We start from the raw sequence: 22,534 nt of genomic DNA on the forward strand, positions 1-22,534 counted from the left end.
AAAAAGCACACATCATTAACTGAAATACACATCACTTTTCCTTTACAAACTGATGATAGAAATGGTAACCGAAATTTTTTTTTAACTATAAAGGTAATTTGGTATAAGATGAAGTCGATTCCTATAGTACTAAATATTACGTGAAGATAAAAAATTCAAATATAGAATACAAAAAAGGAAGGTAATAAAAGACTTGATCATTGTATACACAGCTACTTACTGATCAAAATGAACATGTAATGTGAAATAGAATAAGCTAAAATAGAATCCTTTTACAGAGAAAACATATACAGTACAGAATAAAATGACCTTTTGTGAACAAAGAAGAAAATAGCAAAAATAAGAACACTATTGTAATATACAGAATACTAACGTGGCTATCTTGTTTTCAATCAGCACTAAATGTCAGGCTTTGTAAATAAATCCTTTATAGTTTTGTCAGAATCTTCACTTTCAGCCGTTATGATTTATTAAATAAGATATGATATATCAATTCTCTCAAGCTAACCCTCTGAGCTAGGAATGTCAAATCAGTGGTTTTGTAAAATATTTCCTTACAACAACAACTCAATTTAGAAAAATTGAGGCAATAGTGCAGGGCAATTTACATCAATATTACAGCCTTTCTTGACCAACGATATCAATAACACTACTCAAAAGAATACTCTACATTATTACAGAAATATTAATAAGGACTCTTTTTCTATTGTACAAATTCAGTAGTTCAACCACATAACTGACTACATTACAATCAAGAAAGTCTTTACTTCAGAATTTCCCTTTATGTGATTTAGATATGTCCTGGTTACTTCTACCCAAGCTTCTACTAAGTCACCTTTCCCTACTAATTTCTTAGCCTTTCCTATAGATTTCTGTAGACATCAAGTAATTTCTTAGTATTTGCCAGTAAAGAGTCTTCATATATTATGGTTCCATATCGTCACCCTCATAAACCAACTGCCTAAGTCATTTTCTCCACTTGTTAGGAAATCAAAAAAAAACCCTCTCATTTCCTAATTTCTTATATCATTGTCTTGAGCTTCAATTCACAAATTCTAAACAGAAGAATTTGTGAATCAGAATTTGTTAATTGAAGCTCAATACAATGATATAAAGAATTTGGAAATGAGAAGGTTTTTTTTATTTCCCAACAAGTGGAGAAAATGACTTAGGCAGTTAGTTTATGAGGGTGACGATATGCAAAATCCCTTTTCATGTCAGTGACCATTATCCAGATAAATGAGTACAACAGGCTTTATGTACTCATTCTGACTTTCTATTCCTACTAGCTCTCACTCTCTAGACCACTTAAAAATGGTACTGAAGTGTTATAAGATGTGGTCAGAGGGTGTGCCTTTTGATGAGATTTAAACATCTAATACAATCCAGTTCATTATTCTTATGTAGGCTACCACCCAAATTGGGGAAAGTCAAGATCAATAAAAATTAATATAGATTCTAAAAATTCCTGTTATTAATTTGTTCCCCAAACTTGACACTTGTAGTTGGCTGAAGTCTGGATACTCATATACAGTATAGTAAAATATGTTTAACTGCTAATAAAAGCAGTGTGATAATGTGGCATCTCAGAATATGGATAAAGGCTTTGAAAAAACAACAACAATATCAGGTTATAGTTTTAGGGGCACTAAAGTAAGTTTACTGTTGAAATAGAGCTTAAGAAGATAGCTAAGCAAACAGGATACTTCCAGGTACTCTAAATTATCATTATCATTGTTAGAAATAAAATAAAGTGCCACTTGAAATGATAAAATCTAATACATTTGGTGCCTGGGAGGCTGCTGATATCCAGTAGAAAAATGTTATTTTCATTAGTAAAATAAATTTTTGAATATACTTACCCGGTGATCATATAAGCTGTCAGCTCTGCTGCCCGACAGAAAAACCTAAGGACAAAATACGCCAGCGATCGCTATACAGGAGGGGGTGTACATCAACAGCGCCATCTGTCGAGCAGGTACTCAAGTACTCCAAGTAAACACAGAACCAATTTTCTCCTCGGTCCACTGGGTCTCTATTGGGGAGGAAGGGAGGGTCCTTTAATATATGATCACCGGGTAAGTATATTCAAAAATTTATTTTACTAATGAAAATAAAATTTTTCAATATTAAACTTAGCCGGTGATCATATAAGCTGATTCACACCCAGGGGGGTGGGTAGAGACCAGCATTATATGTTTACATTTAAGAGCTAAGTATTTTGTATTTCATTTTAGCAGTTATTCAAAATAACAAACATAAAATAAATAAGTACCTGGTAAGGAAGTCGACTTGAACAATTACTCTGCCTTTTTAAGTACGTCTTCCTTACTGAGCCTCGCGATCCTCATAGGATGCTGAGCGACTCCTAGGAGCTGAAGTATCAAGGGTTGCAACCCATACTAAAGGACCTCATCAAAACCTCTAATCTAGGCGCTTCTCAAGAAAAGAATTTGACCACCCGCCAAATCAACCAGGATGCGAAAGGCTTCTTAGCCTTCCGGACAACCCAAAAACAACAATAAAAAACATTTCAAGAGAAAGATTAAAAAGGTTATGGGATTAGGGGAATGTAGTGGTTGAGCCCTCACCCACTACTGCACTCGCTGCTACGAATGGTCCCAGGGTGTAGCAGTTCTCGTAAAGAGACTGGACATCTTTAAGATAAAATGACGCGAACACTGACTTGCTTCTCCAATAGGTTGCGTCCATTATACTCTGCAGAGATCTGTTTTGTTTGAAGGCTACTGAAGTTGCGACAGCTCTAACTTCATGTGTCCTTACCTTCAGCAAAGCATGGTCTTCCTCATTCAGATGGGAATGAGCTTCTCGAATCAAAAGTCTGATATAATAGGAAACTGCATTCTTCGACATAGGTAAAGAAGGTTTCTTAATAGCGCACCATAAAGCTTCTGACTGCCCTCGTAAAGATTTAGTTCGTCTCAAATAGTACTTAAGAGCTCTAACAGGGCATAAGACTCTTTCTCGTTCATTTCCGACCAAATTAGAAAGGCTTGGAATATCGAACGATTTAGGCCAAGGACGAGAAGGAAGTTCGTTTTTGGCTAGAAAACCAAGCTGTAAGGAACATGTAGCCGTTTCAGATGAAAATCCGATGTTCCTGCTGAAGGCGTGTATCTCACTGACTCTTTTAGCTGTTGCTAAGCAGACGAGGAAAAGAGTCTTCAAAGTGAGATCTTTAAAGGAGGCTGATTGTAGTGGCTCGAACCTTTCTGACATAAGGAATCTTAGTACCACGTCTAAATTCCAACCTGGTGTGGCCAAACGACGCTCCTTCGAGGTCTCAAAAGACTTAAGGAGGTCCTGTAGATCTTTGTTGTTGGAAAGATCTAAGCCTCTGTGACGGAAGACTGCTGCCAACATGCTTCTGTAACCCTTGATCGTGGGAGCTGAAAGAGATCTTTCCTTCCTTAGGTATAAAAGGAAGTCAGCTATCTGAGTTACAGAGGTACTGGTTGAGGATACTGATACCGACTTGCACCAGCTTCGGAAGACTTCCCACATCGACTGGTAGACTTAAGAGTGGATGTCCTCCTTGCTCTAGCAATCGCTCTGGCTGCCTCCTTCGAAAAGCCTCTAGCTCTCGAGAGTCTTTCGATAGTCTGAAGGCAGTCAGACGAAGAGCGTGGAGGCTTGGGTGTACCTTCTTTACGTGTGGCTGACGCAGAAGGTCCACTCTTAGAGGAAGTGTTCTGGGAACGTCCACTAGCCATTGCAGTACCTCGGTGAACCATTCTCTCGCGGGCCAGAGGGGAGCAACCAACGTCAACCTTGTCCCTTCGTGAGAGGCGAACTTCTGCTGTACTCTGTTGACAATCTTGAACGGGGGGAATGCATAAAGGTCTAGATGGGACCAATCCAGAAGAAAGGCATCTATATGAACTGCTGCTGGGTCCGGGATCGGAGAGCAATAAATTGGGAGCCTCTTGGTCATCGAGGTTGCAAATAGATCTATGGTAGGTTGGCCCCACAAGGCCCATAGTCTCTTGCATACATTCATGTGAAGGGTCCATTCTGTTGGGATGATTTGACCCTTCCGGCTGAGGCGGTCTGCCATGACATTCATGTTGCCTTGAATGAACCTCGTTACTAGAGATAGGTTTAGATCTCTTGACCAGGTGAGGAGGTCCCTTGCGATCTCGTATAACGTCATCGAATGAGTCCCTCCTTGCTTGGAGATGTACGCCAAGGCTGTGGTGTTGTCGGAGTTCACCTCCACCACCTTGCCTAGAAGGAGAGACTTGAAGCTTCTCAAGGCCAGATGAACTGCCAGTAGCTCCTTGCAGTTGATATGTAACGTTCTTTGATCCGCGTTCCACGTGCCCGAGCATTCCCGACCGTCTAATGTCGCACCCCAGCCCATGTCCGATGCGTCCGAGAAGAGAACGTGGTTGGGGGTCTGAACAGCCAGTGGCAGACCCTCTCTGAGGTGAATGTTGTCCTTCCACCAAGTCAGTGAAGACTTCATCTTCTCGGAAATAGGGATCGAGACCGCTTCTAGCGTCTTGTCCTTTCTCCAGTGAACAGCTAGGTGAAATTGAAGGGGTCGGAGGTGCAGTCTCCCTAACGCAATGAACTGGTCCAGTGATGAAAGCGTCCCTATCAGACTCATCCACTGTCTGACTGAACATCGGTCCTTCTTTAGCATGTTCTGGATGCATTCTTGGGCTTGACTGATTCTGGGGGCCGACGGAAAAGCCCGAAAAGCTTGACTCTGAATCTCCATTCCTAGGTACACTATAGTTTGGGATGGGACGAGTTGGGACTTTTCCATATTGACCAGGAGACCCAATTCCTTGGTCAGATCCAGAGTCCACTTTAGATTCTTCAGACAGCGACGACTTGACGAAGCTCTTAGAAGCCAGTCGTCCAAATAGAGGGAGGCTCTGATGTCTGCTAAATGCAGGAATTTGGCAATATTCCTCATCAGTTTCGTAAAAACAAGAGGCGCCGTGCTTAGGCCAAAGCACAGGGCTTGAAATTGGTATACAACCTTCCCGTAAACGAACCTTAGAAAAGGTTGGGAATCTGGGTGGATGGGGACGTGAAAGTAAGCGTCCTTGAGGTCTAAAGAGACCATCCAGTCTTCCTTCCTGACCGATGCTAGAACCGACTTTGTCGTCTCCATGGCGAACGTCTGCTTTGTGACAAAGACATTCAGAGCACTGACGTCTAGCACCGGTCTCCACCCTCCTGTCTTCTTCACGACTAAGAAGAGACGGTTGTAGAAGCCCGGGGATTGATGGTCCCGGACTTTGACTACCGCTCCCTTTTGAAGTAAGAGAGACACCTCTTGCTGCAAAGCTAGTCTCTTGTCTTCCTCTCTGTACCTGGGAGAGAGGTCGATGGGAGTTGTTGCTAGAGGGGGCTTGCGCAAGAATGGAATCTTGTACCCCTCTCTGAGTAACTTCACAGATTGTGCGTCTGCGCCCCTGTTCTCCCAGGCCTGCCAGTAGTTCTTGAGCCTGGCTCCCACTGCTGTCTGAAGAAGGTGGCAGTCAGACTCTGCCTCTAAAGGACTTGGAACCTTTCTTCTTGCTCCCACGTTGACCTTCGGCACGAGCACCTCCTCTGCTGGAGGCTCTGCCACGAAAGGGCGGAATGAACCTTGACGCTGGAGTATCCATCCTGGGTCTAGACACGGAGGGCAAAGGGGTGGCTTTGCGTGCGGATGACGCAACCAGGTCATGTGTGTCTTTTTGAATCAAGGAGGCAGCAATCTCCTTGATCAACTCCTCAGGGAAGAGGCACTTCGAGAGAGGAGCAAACATAAGCTCCGATCTTTGACATGGGGTTACTCCAGCTGACAAGAAGGAGCAAAGGTGTTCCCGTTTCTTGAGGACCCCGGAAACGAAAGAAGCCGCAAGCTCACTAGAACCGTCCCGTATGGCTTTGTCCATGCAGGACATTATGAGCATGGAAGTTTCCTTGTCAGAAGGGGAGGTCTTCCTGCTCAACGCTCCCAAACACCAGTCCCAAAAGTTAAAAACTTCGAACGCTCTGAATACTCCTTTCATCAGATGGTCTAAATCCGAAGGAGTCCAACAAATCTTGGAGCGTCTCATGGCCAGCCTGCGGGGAGAGTCTACAAGACTTGAGAAGTCGCCCTGGGCAGAGGCAGGAACTCCCAAGCCGAGAACTTCTCCCGTGGCATACCAGACGCTAGATCTGGAAGCAAGCTTGGCAGGGGGAAACATGAAAGCTGTCTTCCCAAGTTGCTTTTTGGACTGCAACCAATCTCCCAGCACTCTTAAAGCTCTCTTGGACGAGCGGGCGAGGACGAGCTTCGTAAAGGCAGGTGCGGATGACTGCGTGCCTAAAGCGAACTCAGAGGGAGGAGAGCGTGGTGCTGCAGACACAAACTGATCAGGATATAAATCCTTGAACAGTGCAAGCACTTTCCTAAAGTCCAAGGAGGGAGGCGTGGTCTTGGGTTCGTCGATGTCCGTGTGCGGGTCGTCAAGATGTGCAGCGTCGTCATCATCAGAGAGTCCATCGTCTGAATGTTGAGGAGGAAGCGGCAAAGGAGTAGGAATCAGCTGGTCGGCTGAGTCCGGCAGCACGGGTGCATGCGTGACTGCACTGGACGCAACGTCATGGAACTGTTGGTCAGTCTGTGAGCTGGCAACAACCATAGCTGTGTGGGGAAGCAAAGCTTCTACTCCTGACTGTCTAGTCTGCTGCGGGCGAGTAGCGGTAACCACAGTGGGTTGCGGAGGTTGACGCACAGCGTCAAAACAAGGCAACTTAACTCCACCCTCCTGTTGTTGTGGTAACTCGCGAACGTCAACGGAGGGTTCCGTGCGTCGGTGAACGTCAACGTGCAGCTGGCAGGGTACACTGCGCATGGGTGGTGGGACTCTCACAGCTGGAGTGCGGGAGAAGGTAGCCTCAGCGTCTACTGGACGCACAACCGTGGTTGGTTGTAGGCTAACGGGTGCAGCGTCAACCTTCTCCGCACGATACTCCTGCATAAAAGATGCTAACTGTGTCTGCATAGACTGTAGCAAAGACCACTTAGGGTCTACAGCAGCAGGTGCGGCAACAGACGGTGTTACTGCCTGTTGCGGTACCACTTTGCCTCTCTTAGGAGGTGTGCAGTCATCGGAAGACTGCAGCGAGTCCGAACTGACCCAGTGGCTACACCTGGGCCGTTGGACTTGCGCGGAAGGGACCTTGCGTTTGAGAGGCCGTGAGACCTTGGTCCATCATTTCTGGCGTGAAACCTCTTCCGCAGACGAGGAATGAACGGGCTCTCTCGTCTTCTTGTGGGTGGGGCGATCTTGGCAAGATACGTCCGAAACCACGGAGGGAACGTCTGTCCGCTGAATAAAGCCTGTCGAACCCTTTGGTCGTACGACATTGCTTCTCCCCTGGGCTTGGGAACTTGCAAGAGGTCCCGGACTGGGAGGACGACAGGCACGAACAGACGCACCCTCATGCGCAACACTGACACTTTTCACTGCATTACCACTCACTTCACTTCCCACTGCACTCTTACCCTTCAACTCCCTGACGTCTGCCTTGTACCCCTCTCTGAGTTTGAACAGTCCCTAGCACTACACTTCCTGTATTTGGGGACTTGAGAAGGGTCAGACATCTTGAATTAGTCAAAGGGGAAATTCAAAATCTATCCAAGTCGTCAACAAATAATCCAAAAGTCAATCAAAGAATGCAAGGAAGTATTGAAGATAACCTCTGCAAAGCGAAAGCTAATAACTAGAAATGAGTACTTCACCAAAACTGTGAAAATCAATCCAGTAAGCAACAGCGTATTTAGTAGGTCTTGCCGGTGGCACGACAGAGAGAAAATTGGTTCTGTGTTTACTTGGAGTACTTGAGTACCTGCTCGACAGATGGCGCTGTTGATGTACACCCCCTCCTGTATAGCGATCGCTGGCGTATTTTGTCCTTAGGTTTTTCTGTCGGGCAGCAGAGCTGACAGCTTATATGATCACCGGCTAAGTTTAATATTGAAAACTAGTATTACAAAATCAATACAAGTGACTTTAAACCTCATGAAATTACTTCTGCAGATATGTGTAGCTCTATGAAGAAAAAAAATTCCTCTTCCATCATCATGAGATATTTCTTTTTAAAGCTATAAAGCAGTTTGTTTTAACTGAAGGATAACATCAAAGTTTGTCAGTAATTCCCAACACTTGAGCACATAAACGTTAAAAGCACTGCATACTCACAATGTAAGGGCAATCTCGGGAATCTATTAAAACTTGATAGTAAGTGTGGGCTCTTCCTTTTACTTCCTTCCCAACTTGATTATAATTTAGTGTCTCTTCTATCGGCCTGAAAAGATGAAACAGGTTGAGTATCCCTCTAAAAAAAAATTGCCTCTGCCATTCATGAGTAGTCTTTAAACCTATAAACCTAATCAAAATAGTTCATCTTTTTTTTACGGATTTCACAAATATTCAAACTGTTAAGTATTGAGGAAAAAGAAAATACTGTACTAGAAAATTCTACAGGTAATAATATACTAGGGTACATCACTGATACATAAAATTAAGGAATATAATTATAATAACAATGATCACAATAGTACAGCAAAGATAACACAGCAGCAATATCTTACTTTGTTTCCTTTTTATTTGGAACATCTCTGTCGTAAACTCTTGCAAGCCATGGAAACAGAACAACTCCTCGATATCCAAATACACGATGTAAGAAAAGTTGTCCAGTTTCATATTTCCCAGATATTTTTGGAGATTCAAACTTGCCGACTTCAGCTAAACGATAATTACTGCAAAGAAAGAAAACTCCACTAAATAACTAGTGTCCGTGGAATTTAACATCAGAGCTTGTTTTTTCATGTACTGAAAACAAATAAAATTATACAAATATTTATTTCTACTGTTGCAAACCTGTAAATAGTATTTTGATCAGATTATCTAAGCATTTTTACTGGCAGTTCTCTCTGGAACATTGCTAAATAAAATGTAAATACTGTACTGTATTGTAGTACATTTTAAGAATTTTGTATAAAGTAGTTACATGGATATAAATACCATTAGCAGTATTTCTAATTAGCAAGGAACAGTGCATAGATCATCATAAATGCCTTAGCAGGTTCTGAATAAATTTACATAGCATTCATTAATCAAAACAGTTAAAAAATGCACAAATATATACTGTATGTCTAAATGCACAACATGACACCTCCCTTATATCAAAAATTCATCTTTCCAGTCAGCCTTTCAGGGGCTCATCCCAGAATAATCACTGATGAAAGCAAGTTCTGAGAATATTAAATATCAAAATAAAATATCACAAATCCGTAGATAATTTGTATTTTTCCTAACTATACAAACCTTAGCTATTTAATAGGGGTATTACTTTCGGCGTAGCTGAAATGACGAGCCATTAATTTTTAACGACGGTTAACTACCCATACTGCTAGTTAGCGGGGGTAGGGGAGGGTAGCTTGCTACCAACCCCCCTCAGACACATGTGATTGAGCTCACTTTGCTCACTAGTTCTTCAAGGGGGATAGGGCTGGATTGCTTAAATAACTAAGGTTTATATAGTTAGGAAAAATACAAATTATCTATGAATTTGTCATTTGTTCCGTAACTAGAATACAAATCACACTATTTAATAGGGGTGACTCACCCATTAGGAAGGGTGGACGTCCCAGCCAATCTGGATTTTGGCTTTACCCGTGGGCTCCTTATCTGAGTGTATCAGTACTCAAAAAATAAGGAGTCCTTGCACCTCGCTAAAACCTTGCTACGCAAGGTCTACAGCCTACGCAAGCTGTGTGTTGAGGTATGCAGACATGTGACTGTCCTGGTAAAGTTATTCCCAGTTCTTTAGAAGGAGAAACTGTGTAACTAGGACTTTCCCAATACCACCTCGTCAGGGTATGGGGATGCAACAGTATTAGTCTTAATACTAGGTACTGTACACAGGGGAGCAGGTTTTACCTGTAATGGTTTGAGGTCAGCTATGCAGAGATCCCAGGATGCTGCTTTCCCCAAGAGAGGGGAGAATGAAGAAAAGAATAAGGGCCAGTCAAAGCTTTTCATTAACGCAGACTAAAACTGGGTAACAATGCCCTCAACCTTCTGCTACTTGTCCAATAAGGAGCTTGAGGTTTTAAACCAGCTGTTGTACAGCCACCACAGGACCAATAGAGAACGTATCGAGTCTCCTGTGGGTCACGTCTTGCAGGTAGTGGGATGTGAATGGGGTCTGACGATTACACACCCCAGCTTGAAGAACCTGCGTCACTGAGAAGTTTCTCTTGAATGCCAGGGACGTAGCTACGCCCCTGACATCATCAGCTCTAGGGCGATGTGAAGGAGGAGAGTCTGGATTCAGTGCATGGTCTACGACCTTGCGACTCCCTGTTCAGATGGTGTTCTTGGTGACCTTCCTCATGATCCTTCCTCAAACTCCTCACTGGGCATAGTAAGAGATGGTCTGGGTCATCTGTTACAGTACGAAGACTAGAAATCCGGAAGGAGTTGAATCGTGGATCTGCTACTCCCAGGTTCCGAGTCTTAGCAATAAACTTAGGGACGAAACTGAACGTTACCTCTCCCCATCCCCTTGAATGGGCAATGTCGTATAAGAGACCATGAAGTTCACCGACTTGCTTGGCCGAAGCCAAAGCTAGCAGGAACACCGACTTCCAAGTCACGTGGCGATCAGTTACCTGGCGTAATGGTTCATAGGGAGGCCTCTTGAGAGACCTGAGAACTCGAACCACGTTCCATGGGGGAGGTCTCACTTCTGACTGGGGGCGGGTAAGTTCATAGCTCCGTATGAGTAAGTAAAGTTCTAGCGATGAAGAAATGTCCATTCTGAAGGTGAGGCTTAAGGCTGAGCGATAGCCTTTTACTGCCGGGACTGACAGGCGCATATCTTCACGCAAATACACAAGGAACTCCGCTATTGCTGGAATAGTGGCATCGAGTGGAGAGGTACCCCTTCCACGACACCAACCACAGATGACTTTCCACTTTGTCTGATAGACTGCTGCTGATGACTTACGCAGGTATCCAGACATCCCAGTCGTAACTTGTTACGAAAATCCTCTGCGAGAGGAGATGCTGGATAGTTTCCAGGCGTGAAGTCGTAGTGAAGCTACGGCTTTGTGGAATATGTTGGCATGTGGTTGTTTGAGTAGGTTGTGTCGTGGAGGGAGTTCTCTTGGGGGCTCCGTTAGGAGCTGCAGAAGCTCCGGAAACCATTCTGTGTGATACCATAGCAGAGCTATGAGGGTCATTGAAAGATTGACCGATGTTCTGGTCTTGTTGAGTACCCTCCTCATCAGACAGAATGGGGGAAGGCGTAAACGCCGATGTTGTCCCACTGTTGTTGGAAAGCATCTTGCCAGAGAGTCTTGGGGTCTGGGACTGGGGAACAATACAGCGGGAGCCTGAAGTTCAGGCCCGTTGCGAAGAAGTTCACAGTCGGAGAACCTCACAAAGTCTGGACTTTGTTGGCTACTAGGTGATCCAAAGACCAGTCGGTACTCACTATCTGAGATGCTCTGCTCAGGTAAAACGGCGAGCACATTCCTTTTTCCCGGAATGAAGCGTGCCAAAAGTGGTATCGAGTGGATTTCGGCCCATCTCAGTATCTCTGCTGCTAGATGGGATAGCTGTTGCAAAAAAGTACCTCCTTGCTTGTTGATGTAAGCCACTACTGTGGTGCTGTCACTCATTACCACCACTGAGTGGCACCCCAGGAACTGTTGAAGGGCCAGAAAGACGGCCTTCATCTCTAGGAGATTTATGTGGAGGTACTCTTCTGATTCTGACCAGAGGCCTGAGGTCGTGTGGTGCAGCACGTGGGTCCCTCACCCTTTTTTTTGAAGCGTCTAAGAACAGCATCAAATCTGGGGGGAGGACGAGAAGGTTCACTCCCTTTCGTAGGTTCTCGTCTGTCAGTTCCGCTGATCCCATGGGGAATCGCGAGTCTGATTCCACCGGGACTTGAGTCGCCACTGGAGGGATCTCATCCTGAGGCGACCATTGGGAACTAGACGGGCTAGCGATGAAAGGTGACCAAGCAGACGTAACCACGTTTGGGCTGGAAGTTCTTCTCGTCTGAGAAAGGGTCTTGCGACCTTTCTCAGCCTTGTTATCCTGTCGTCTGATGGGAAGTCTTTGTGGAGATTGGTGTCTATGATCATGCCTAAGTATACCAGTCTCTGTGTAGGAAACAGAGAAGACTTCTCGAGATTTACCATGATCCCCAGATCCTGGCAAAGTCTCAGAAGTTTGTCTAGGTGTTGAAGAAGGGTTGACACCGAGTCTGCTAGGATTAGCCAGTCGTCCAGATAACAGAGGAGACGGATGCCAAACCTGTGTGCCCAAGATAACACTAGGGCAAACACTCTAATGAAAACTTGGGGTGCTGTGGAAAGACTGAAGAACAGCACCTTGAACTGGTACTTTCCGTTGTCTAGGCTGAATCTTAAGTACTTCCTTGAAGACGGATGGACTGGGATCTGGAAGTACACGTCCTTTAGGTCTAGTGTACACATGAAGTCCTGAGGTCTTACTGCTAGTCTGACTGTGTCTACTGTCTCCATGCTGAACAGAGTTTGTTTGAAAAACCTGTTCAGGGCCGAGAGGTCGATGACTGGTCTCCAGCCTCCAGAAGCCTTTCTTACAAGAAAGTCGACTGAAGAAGCCTGGGGACCCATCGAGGACCTCTTGGAGAGCGCCCTTCTTCAACAGGGTCTGGACTTCTGGCCGAAAGGCCTGCCCTCTTGCCGATTCCGTGGCAAGGGAGTCTATTGACACTGGATTCCTGGTCAGGGGAGGTAGAGATGTTATGAACAGGACGTGATATCCTAGACGGATCATGGAGATTGTCCAGGAATCGGCCCCGAGTTGCTCCCACCAGTCTGAGCAACTTTGCAGGAATCCCACCACTGGTGGAAATGAAGGGGGAATTGCCTATCCTAGCGTTTGCGGCCTCGGCCGCTCCCTCTAGGATTCTTTCCTCCCCTGGAGGACTTTTTGTCTGTCCTGTCCTTGACACGAAAGGGCATATTAGACACCACTGTCTTCGGGACTGCTGAGGTGCTGGAGGTTTATAGGGGTTAGTTGTTAAAGCCCTATGGAGGAGGGAGTCTCGATGAGACTTCCTCCACCTCTCAGCAGCAAGTCCTACATCCTTAGGCTCAAACAGATGCAGCCCCTCTAGGAAGGAATGTCTGAGCCTATTTATCTCGACACTTGGGACCTGTCAGTGGAATCTCTCAGATACTGCATCTCGATGTTTCAAGATAGTGTTTGCCCACAAGTTCGAAACTTGGTGGGCAAGAAACTCGATCGTGGAAGTGCCTGAGAGTAAAAAGGTCTCCATTGCCTTCCTGGTACATTCCTTGGAAAAATCCTTGGATCGTATCAGGATACCAAAGGTCCCTAACCAGATGTCCAGCCACGACGTAGCTTGCATCGCATACTTAGTGACCTGTTCCTGGTTAAGGACTTCGACTGCCAAGAACGAGACCTGCCGGCTGGAGTCTCTCTCAAGAGGGACTCCCCTGGTTAGCTCTTCCAGAGAATGGTGAAGTGGAAGAGCTAAACTGGGTTTCTCCAGTATCTCAAAGTACGTACCTCCTTTGCTGTACGCGAGGAGGTGGGAGGAGCTTGTTCGTAGAGCCGGTACGGTTGGAGGAGGCAAACTTGGAGAGCTGTTGGGTGATCTTGTCCCTGGTACTCTTCAACCCTTGAGACCAGGGCAGGGCTGCACTGGTCTTTGAGGGTTTCTGAGTGCCGAAGACGCGGTCTAAGACCGTGTCTTTGCCCTCTCGAGGAGGTATCTCTTGGTCGGAAAACCCATTGGGAACCCTCATTAAATTCAGAACCGGCCAGAATGCATGTTCTGATTCTTGTTGGTCTCCTCCTGATGTTGGACTCGCAGCGAAGTCTCCTTCTATCCCCAAGAGCTCTTCTTGTGGTGAGTCGCAGACATTCCTTGAGTGGCTGGCTCTGTCTGTTCTAGCCCTGGTGGAGGACTTTGGCAGAGTCTTGGAGTCTTTGGACTCCTTCTGAGGAAGGAGGTAAGACTCCAACATCGAAGGCCTGAGTGTCCCTCCTGGTCTCAGATTGAGGGGAACTCTCCCCGTGAAGGGAGGTTTCCTTCCATGGTGTGATGGAAGAGTGTCTCTCCTCGCGCAATTCCCTTGGTGAAGGAAGGTCTTCATCCAACAGGGAGGGAGAGTATCCCTGGGGAGAAACTGGAGGGACTAGCCTTGATGGTCTGCACTGAGTCAGCTTCACCCTCGAGGAAGTGACCGCGTCGGAAACTCCTCTTTTCCTCTTCAAAGGGGTAGAGGAAGCCATGGTTCTGTGTCTTGAGTCCAGAGCTATAGATTGCTCTGATGAGCGGTCGGACAGGACGGACTTGAATGCCTGTGTTACAGCACTGACTAAGGCATTGAACCAAGGCTGCTGACTGACTGATGCACTGTCAGACAGATCCCCTGAAGGGTAAGGGACCGTAGGTTCCCTACAAGGAGTCACCGTAACATGTGGGTCTGCCTTATTAGGCAGTTTAGGGATCCTGAACCCCTCTGCTTGTGCCTGTTTTCCTTCTCCTACAGGGCACGCTGGTGGCACGTGTTCGCAGGTGAAAGCTGGCGCCCGGGCGCGTGGTGGCGCGTGCGCGAGAGATTTGGCGCACAGGAGAGCGCAAATGTCCAAGAGAGCGCCGGCGCGCAGGTGAGAGCTGCATTGTGCCTGCTGTCTCACCTACAGAGTGTTTGTGCGCAGAAGAATAATGGCGCGCAGGATTTGTCGACGCGCAGATGAGTACTGGCATGCAGGAGCGAGCTGGTGTGCATTAAAGAATTGGCGCGCAGGCTGGCGCACAGGAGAGCGCTGGCGCGTAGGAGTGTGTTGGCGCACAGGTGGGCACTGGCACGTAGGAGATCATAGGCGCATAGGCGCTGGCGCGTGGGCGACCTTGGGCGTGTGAGCGCAGGTGAACGTGGGCGCGTGGGCGCAGGGGAGCGCTGACATGCAGGAGAACGTTGGTGGGCAGGCTCATGATTTTGCTGCCTTCTATGAGGGCAAGCAGGTGAAGGGGCGTGCCGAAGCGCTGTAGAGTGCTGACAAGCTGCTGGTGAGCGCTGAAGTCCTGTAGGTTGGCGAACTGCAGGGCGATGGCGCGCAGCTGCACACTTTGGTAGAGCTACAATAGGCTTTATTGGTAACAGGAACGGTGATGGTAGGTCGGCAGGTCTGGAGGGTGGATGGTTGATGTGCCCTTTGTAAGGGCGACCATCCACTAAAGGGGATCGCGAACGATCAGCAGAGAGGTCCAGGACCGAAGTCACAAGACTAGTTGCAGGAGCAGTGATGATTGATGAATGAAGGTCAGATGACTGCAGCGGAGGCTCCTCTGCAGGGGACGGCTGCGACGACGATGAACCAAAGAGGCGCCTCTTCACCGCTGGTGAAGGGAGACCTCTAATGCGAAATGGAAGGCGTGCTTTCCGACGAATGCACCCTCTGGGAGCCGTTGGATCAGCAAGCTGACCATGCGCCACAGCAGTCCTCCAAAGAGGAATCTCTTTAAGTGAACTACCCCGAGGGGGAGGAAAAACACTTGCAGGAGAGACAGACGTTGAACTTGAGTTTCCCCCTCTAAGGATGTTCAGGAACGGGGGAAACTAAGTTAGCAGCAACCGTTGGAGAGTCTGGAAGGGCAGAGGAGTTGGATGATACTGCATGAGACACCTCTGACACAATAATGTCGACGAGGGTTAGAGAATCCACCTCTGACAGCGACGATGATTGCTTAACAAAAGCACCCATGCGGATGAACTGTAGCAAAGCTTCCAAGGAGGGCGGACTAGTAAGCCCCAAGGAAGACCAAATCTGTAAAAGAGGGGTTAGTGACAAAGCCTCACCCGGGGGGAGAGGTGGGGCTGCTTCGCTAGGGGAAGCAACATCAGCTCTCGAGAACCGGGGTTGGCCGACATTAACTTGGTCTACGCTACTACTCGCCGGTCTCTCTTAAGAGACCGAATCAGCAGGAGCTTCGGAGGAGGGTCGGGAGACGGAAGAAGAGGCCTTGGGTTTTTCTTCTTTCAAAGGAACCTTTGAAGGAGAAATATCCCGCTTGGACTTCTTCTTCCGCCGTCACGCAAACCTCTCCCACTGGGAGGAAGACCACTCCCTACACTCATTACACTTATTTACGGTATCACACCGTTGACCTCTGCATAAAGGACAAAGGGTGCGAGGATCAGTCTCCACTGCCAACATAAACGTCCCACAAGGGCAGCCGGAGAGTCCAGGGCAGGTGAGCATGGTCGCAGGAGTCAACTTCACAAACACACACTAAGAGAAAAAGAAAAAGCAAAAGTCATTAATGGCTGCCAATATTCGACGAGGATGAAGAGCGACAACATACGTTCACCATCCGAGCCAAAATAGTTGATGGTTTCGTATGGCTGGTCTTGGAAGGGATGGAGGTCTGTAAAGCCGAGCGGTAAGGGCCCTAAAAAGGAGGGAATCTGTGTTATACTTCCTCCACCTCTTCATAGTCTACTAGACGTCCCTTGGCTCGAAGAGGAAGAACCCCTCCATGGCGGAGTTTTGGAGCCTAGTGATCCCCATGGACAGAGGAGAAGGTCGGTAACCAGAGAAAGAAAAAGACTGAGGAGGTGAAGAGGTGAAAGAACTCCTGCCGCCGACTGACGATATACGAGCATGAGATCAGCAGGCTGACCAATAGCAAGCCTCCGAAGAGGAGTTTCTATGTGAGACCTTTTACTAAAAAGGGAAATACCTGTCGGAGAGACGCGCCAAGGACTTTGCTCTCCCCACGAAGGATGTTCGTCAGGGGGAAGGGGCACAGACTTCGGTGGCGGAAGATGGAGAAGAACACGCAGTTGCAGGAGCAGCTGGCAGGGAAGCAGACGAGCTCTCCGAAAACACAATGTCGACAACCTACAAAGGGTTGACTTCCGATGCTGACGATAATAAGTTGACGAGAGATACCGCAAAAAACGCGGGCTCAATCGCCACTGCTGAGCGAGAGGCAGGACGATGAATCAACAACTCTTGAGGAGGTGATTCATGAACCATTGGTCATTTCAATATGGTGTTAGCGAGAAGGAAGGTCTCCAAAGTCTTCCTGGTACGACGATTAATGATCGTTAACCCCCCTACCTTCCTAGCGGCCACAACCACCGCCCTTTGGTGGCTGCAGCTGGAGATCCTCTTTAAATGAGGATGTGACGACCGCTGACACTTCGCAGAGCGCCGGGAAACCTCTTGCTCAAGACGCGATGCTAATTGCCAACGTGAAGACCGATGCCTCGATAAAAGGGAGAGTCTTCCTGCGTTGACGAGTGATACCGCAATGACGCGGGATCGATCGTTACCGCTGCATGAGAGGTAGGTCGGTGTGTCGACGATCCTCGAATAGACAACTAATGCATAGCCCAGTGTGAAGGCTGACCGATGAGAGATGATTTGCGTTTTTGAATCACGAACAGGTGGGCGAACGCGTTGCGAAGGAGAGCGATGCGAAGCGACTGAAGAGCGAATCCCAAGATGGTGAAGGTCTAAGCTACGCGTGTGGGCGCTGAGGTGAATGCTGTTGGCAAGACGATCGATGACGGGCAGGCAAATGCCAACGAGCATGCGATCGCTGACGAGCAGGTGATTTCCGAGGTGGTGGAAGAGCAGGTGATTCTCGAGTAGCAGAAGGTTGACGAGAAGTTAAAAACGTAAGTGATTCGTAACTGAACGCTTAGGAGATACACGAGTTGTCGAACATTGACGATGGTCAGGCAATCCACGGGCTGATTGAAGCGTTGGCGATTCATGTGTAACCGAACGCTTAGGCGGTACACAAAATGTCAATCGTTGACAATGGTCAGGCGATCCATGAGCTGATGGAAGCGTCAGCGATTCACGCTCTGCCGGACGATGGAGAGACTGCCAAGCAGGCGAACGTTGTGAACGCTGAGCGATTCACGCCTTGAAGGGCAATTGCGTTCCGAAGGAGATATGCGTTAGACTGAAACGCTCTGAGCAACAGCCGAACTCTGGCTTGTTAAGCGATGAGCATTTAAGCGTTGATGAACTACTAATAATTGGATTAGGAGATAGGCCGACAATTCATGCTGGGGGGATTCACGCACCATCGGGCAATTTATGCTCTGATAGTGATCGACACGTTTCGGTTACGAGACGCGTGAGAACGCTGTCTGGTAGAAGATAGAAGTTCCTAATGCTGCCGAGTACGCTATTCCAAACGGCTGGAACAACAGGGGATTGTCGAGCTGCAAGTGGCTCACGAGTAGCAGGCGATTCCAGAGAGGGAGATGGAAGAGCAGGCGTCTGTCGAACAGCAAGCGATTCTCACATAGCAGGCAATTTACAAGAGGTTGAACGAGTCGTCAGCTGTAGGCGATGGCTAGGCAATCCACGAGCTGACGGGATAGTCGACTTTAAGGTTACAGTAATAGTGAACCTGACAAGCAGGTGAACATCAAGTAGAAGCCTGACGAGACGGAGAACGCTGCCGATGAACTGTAGCTAGAGCTCAGGCGGATAAATGTGACCCTCATGAGGCGACTCATAATCAGGAGGAGATCGAGAATGATCCCTTGCTGGCGACGAACGAACCGAACTTCGTTGAGGAAACTGATGACGGAAGCCAAGGTCGGAAACTAAAAGAGGCAGGCTGGGCAGGATCCTCCAATGAGGAAGACGAGGATGTGAGAGGCGTCTTTCCGCCAACGGAGTAGGAGCGCCCTGACAATCTTAAACTTTAATAACTGTATCCATGATCAATACTTGCAACAGTATTATCAGTTTCAACCAAATTCAGATACCTATTATTTATGTACTTATTATCATATATAATTTAGATGATTTACACGAAAAAGTTACTGGAATCATACGAAAATTAAGGGCTAAGGAAATATTTGCCAAAGAACCATGATAATTGATAATTAACACCTAAATACTAGCTCACAGGGCTTAGGCAAGTAGAGAAACATAGTCCGTTTGCCAGAACATAAGAGCTTTGAGATAATGATAAATCGCGAATGAAGTGAGCATACAGCGGTGTAATAATAAATAATTACCTCAATTAGGTAAAGAGGTATTTATATTAGGATGAAGACTGCTACGAACGACTCAACTCCCTAAAAATTGGGATGGAAAATCGCATTTCTATGCGTCCGCAAGTCTGGCAAACAAAACCTTGTGTTTTGACCATGTTTCATTACTAATATTCAATTTTGATTATAACTTTTTTTCATTACGATGATTGGTGTGTTTAGGTTAGACAGCTTCTGTTATTTTACCAGTTTTCTCTATTCTCCCAACCAAAAACCCAGATTTTCCCCTACGGAACCCCATTATTGTAGTTATTAAGGGGAATCCCGTATATCTAAATCCGATTATTTGCGGTAGAAATGAAGGTAAAATTCGTTAAAGGCTCACTATTTAAGCTGGAAAAAATATATTTTCATATCAGACATCCGCGTTTAGTTGAAACTGTAATTTTATCTTTGCAACTGCTCTATTTCCAAATGCAGAGCTTTGCAACTTTAATATCAAATTCACTTAATGCATTTCAAAATGTTAAAATTTGTATCAAGGATCAGTACTTCAGGCTATTTTTTATTTCCACATTCAAACCATGGCAGCATATCAAATTCACTCTACAATTAATATCTTAGTAAGGAACTTTGTCTTAGAACACCCAGTTCCACCCCAAAGCACCATTCATGTGCGTGCTCAGATGCCGGTGTGACGGTCTGAACGACCCCCCGGTCTCAGAATTCTCCTTGATAATCTGCGCATGCGCGAACATTACCGTTTGCCAATCCATACGAGGTTGATGTTTTATTTTCCTGTAATGTTAGCGTGCGCAGCTCAACATTACTGCTTGCCAGTACATACGAGCTTGATGTTTTATTTTCATGCGAGCGAAGCGAGCTAATAGCGGAAAAGAACCATTATACAATGTCAAGGAGAATTCTGAGACCGGGGGATCGTTCAGACCATCACACCGGACACTGAAGACTTTGTATATCAGTGGCCAGTTCCTCACGCGTCGATTAAACATGGACATCAACTAACCTAAACTTTCCCCCCTAACCTAACCTACAAGCTGTGTTCTTACATACTTACCTAACGGGGGGGGGGGGGGCGCTAACGTCCCCCTGCGACCCTCCTTACACTGCCGTATTAGACATAATAATACATACAGGTGGCCGCTATCATACATACACCCTGGACACCCACCAATATGCCCAGGTGGAGATATATAAGGCGAATGATATAGCCAAAAGTTGAGAGTATCCTACTTCCAAACATCCCATATTATTACTCTCGGTAGGGGACCAAAGCAACTCCGAGAAGCCTTTGGCAGTTTTAAATTAAAACAAGAACTTGGGCAAATATTGAGGAAGCCAACATGCAGGTTGAGCATGATTATAGCAAGTTTAAATACATTCACAGGATTCTAATAGCGTATGATAGCGGTAATTATCCTATACCCGGAGATCCAAAGTCCAACCATGAAGTGAACCTACGTAATACAATGACAGGTAAATCCATATAACTTGATCTAGTCGGACATGACATATAACAGACACAAAGTTTCGTTTACCTTGAATAATTCGCTATTGACACTACAGTTATTCGAGAGAGCTTGGTAAAATAGAATGTCCTGTTGATCAACATAATTGTCGCCGATTGCAGAGTGACCTACTACGATAAACAACCGAGATCCTTCAGAACGCAACTTTGACAATTCATATAATTGAAGAACTTAGAATTATGATGAATAAGTGACAATTATCTATAAAATAGTAAATATTATGGTAAAATAAAACAAAATATTAATTATTTGTAGTGTAAACATGAAATGATATATGCTCATTTGAAGGTAGTATCAGCTGTAAACATGAAAGTTGCCACAGATTTCGAATATGAGTTAGAAAACAAACAATTTCTGGCAAAGTAAACTGCTTTTATTATTATTATTATTATTATTATTATTATTATTATTATTATTATTATTATTATTATTATTACTAGCCAAGCTATAACCCTAGTTGGAAATAAAGATGCTATAAGCCCAAGGGCTCCAACAGGGAAAAATAGCCCAGTGAGGAAAGGAAATAAGGAAATAAATAAACGATGAGAACAAATTAACAATAAATCATTCTAAAAACAGTAACAACGTCAAAACAGTTATGTCATATATAAACTTTTAACAACGTCAAAAACAGATATGTCATATATAAACTATAAAAAGACTCATCTCGACTATATCTCATTACTACAGTGTCGAAGAAAAAATAAAAATAATTAGCTGGTAAAAGTGTACGTTCACGTTCTTTGATAGATTAAATAATAGATTGTAAGTTATTTTGACATTGTTCTCATTGGTCTTATATTACCTGGGTTACGATAAATCTCAAGAGTTCATTTAAAAAAATATAGTTGGATCGTTTCCGGATATTCAAAATCAGATTGATGCTGAACCAGACACATGACTAAGATCAACGCGATTTAACATTGTAAATGAAATCACCAGGATTATCAAAGTGGAGAAAGAAAACAAAATGTGCAGTTGATCAGATACCTTTTCTAGTCTTGGGGGCGTAATTTCAAGAATAGTAAATACAAGCACTGAATGAAGAATCATAAATCTGAAGTGACCATAGTTACTCCAGTTCTGGAAGGTATTCTAGATTATCAGTTATTCATACAGACCTATTCCGGATCTTCTCACTTTATGTCTAAAATGCTATAATATGAAATTCTTTAACTAGTCAGTCACTTAGGAAAAATCAAAGCATTGCCGGTTAATCAGTCAGCATATTGGCAATTGTATTCAGCAGTGGTAGCTGTAAGTTCTGTTGTAGATGGTCTCCTAGCTATGATGGATGACATATGGTATCCTGATTTTACTTAGTCTTAATGCTACTTTTGACTCTGTTGATTTATGACCCATTGGTTTTTAGAGATGAAGCTCTTGAGTATCTAAAAGATTACTTGATTGACATACACTATTTTGTACAAATTGAAAATTCTTATAAATCATATGAAAAATGAATTGGTGTGCCCCATGGAACTGTGCTAAACCAAATCATATTTTGTATCTATATTATTGGTCAATTAAATGTATTACAGAGACACTATTATTATTATTTTTTTATTATTTTAATTATTATTATTATTATTATCATTAGCTAAGCTACAATCCTAATTGGAAAAGCAAGATGTTATAAGCCCAAGGAACTCAGCAGGGAAAATAGCCAGTGAGGACAGGAAATAGGGAAATAAATAAACTACTAGAGAATTAATGGGCAATTAAAATAAAATACTTCAAGAACAGTAACAACATTTAAATACCTATTTCATATATAATCAATATTCTATAAAAAAAAAAAGATATTTATGTCTTTCGGACATTCATACATGTTCCTCAAGATTTTTTTCATAATTCATATCATCAATAGTCTCAGACTACACCATAATGT

At 45.1% G+C, this 22,534-nt stretch overlaps 1 protein-coding gene across 1 annotated transcript in view; it reads right to left on the reverse strand.

Moving 5' to 3' along the window:
• The window catches only part of POLDIP2 (DNA polymerase delta interacting protein 2), a 38,589-nt gene extending 17,785 nt beyond the window's left edge, over positions 1-20,804 (reverse strand). The window contains exons 1-3 of the mRNA XM_068355502.1: positions 20,653-20,804; positions 8,612-8,779; positions 8,220-8,325 (exon numbers count right to left, since the gene is read on the reverse strand). Coding sequence (XP_068211603.1) covers positions 8,220-8,325; positions 8,612-8,779; positions 20,653-20,726 — 348 coding nt within the window. The 5' untranslated portion in view covers positions 20,727-20,804. The remainder of the gene's footprint in view (positions 1-8,219; positions 8,326-8,611; positions 8,780-20,652) is intronic.
• Positions 20,805-22,534: the final 1,730 nt, after the last annotated feature.

This window comes from Palaemon carinicauda, chromosome 31, assembly GCF_036898095.1.
Source record: "Palaemon carinicauda isolate YSFRI2023 chromosome 31, ASM3689809v2, whole genome shotgun sequence".
Taxonomy (NCBI): Eukaryota; Metazoa; Arthropoda; class Malacostraca; order Decapoda; family Palaemonidae; genus Palaemon; species Palaemon carinicauda.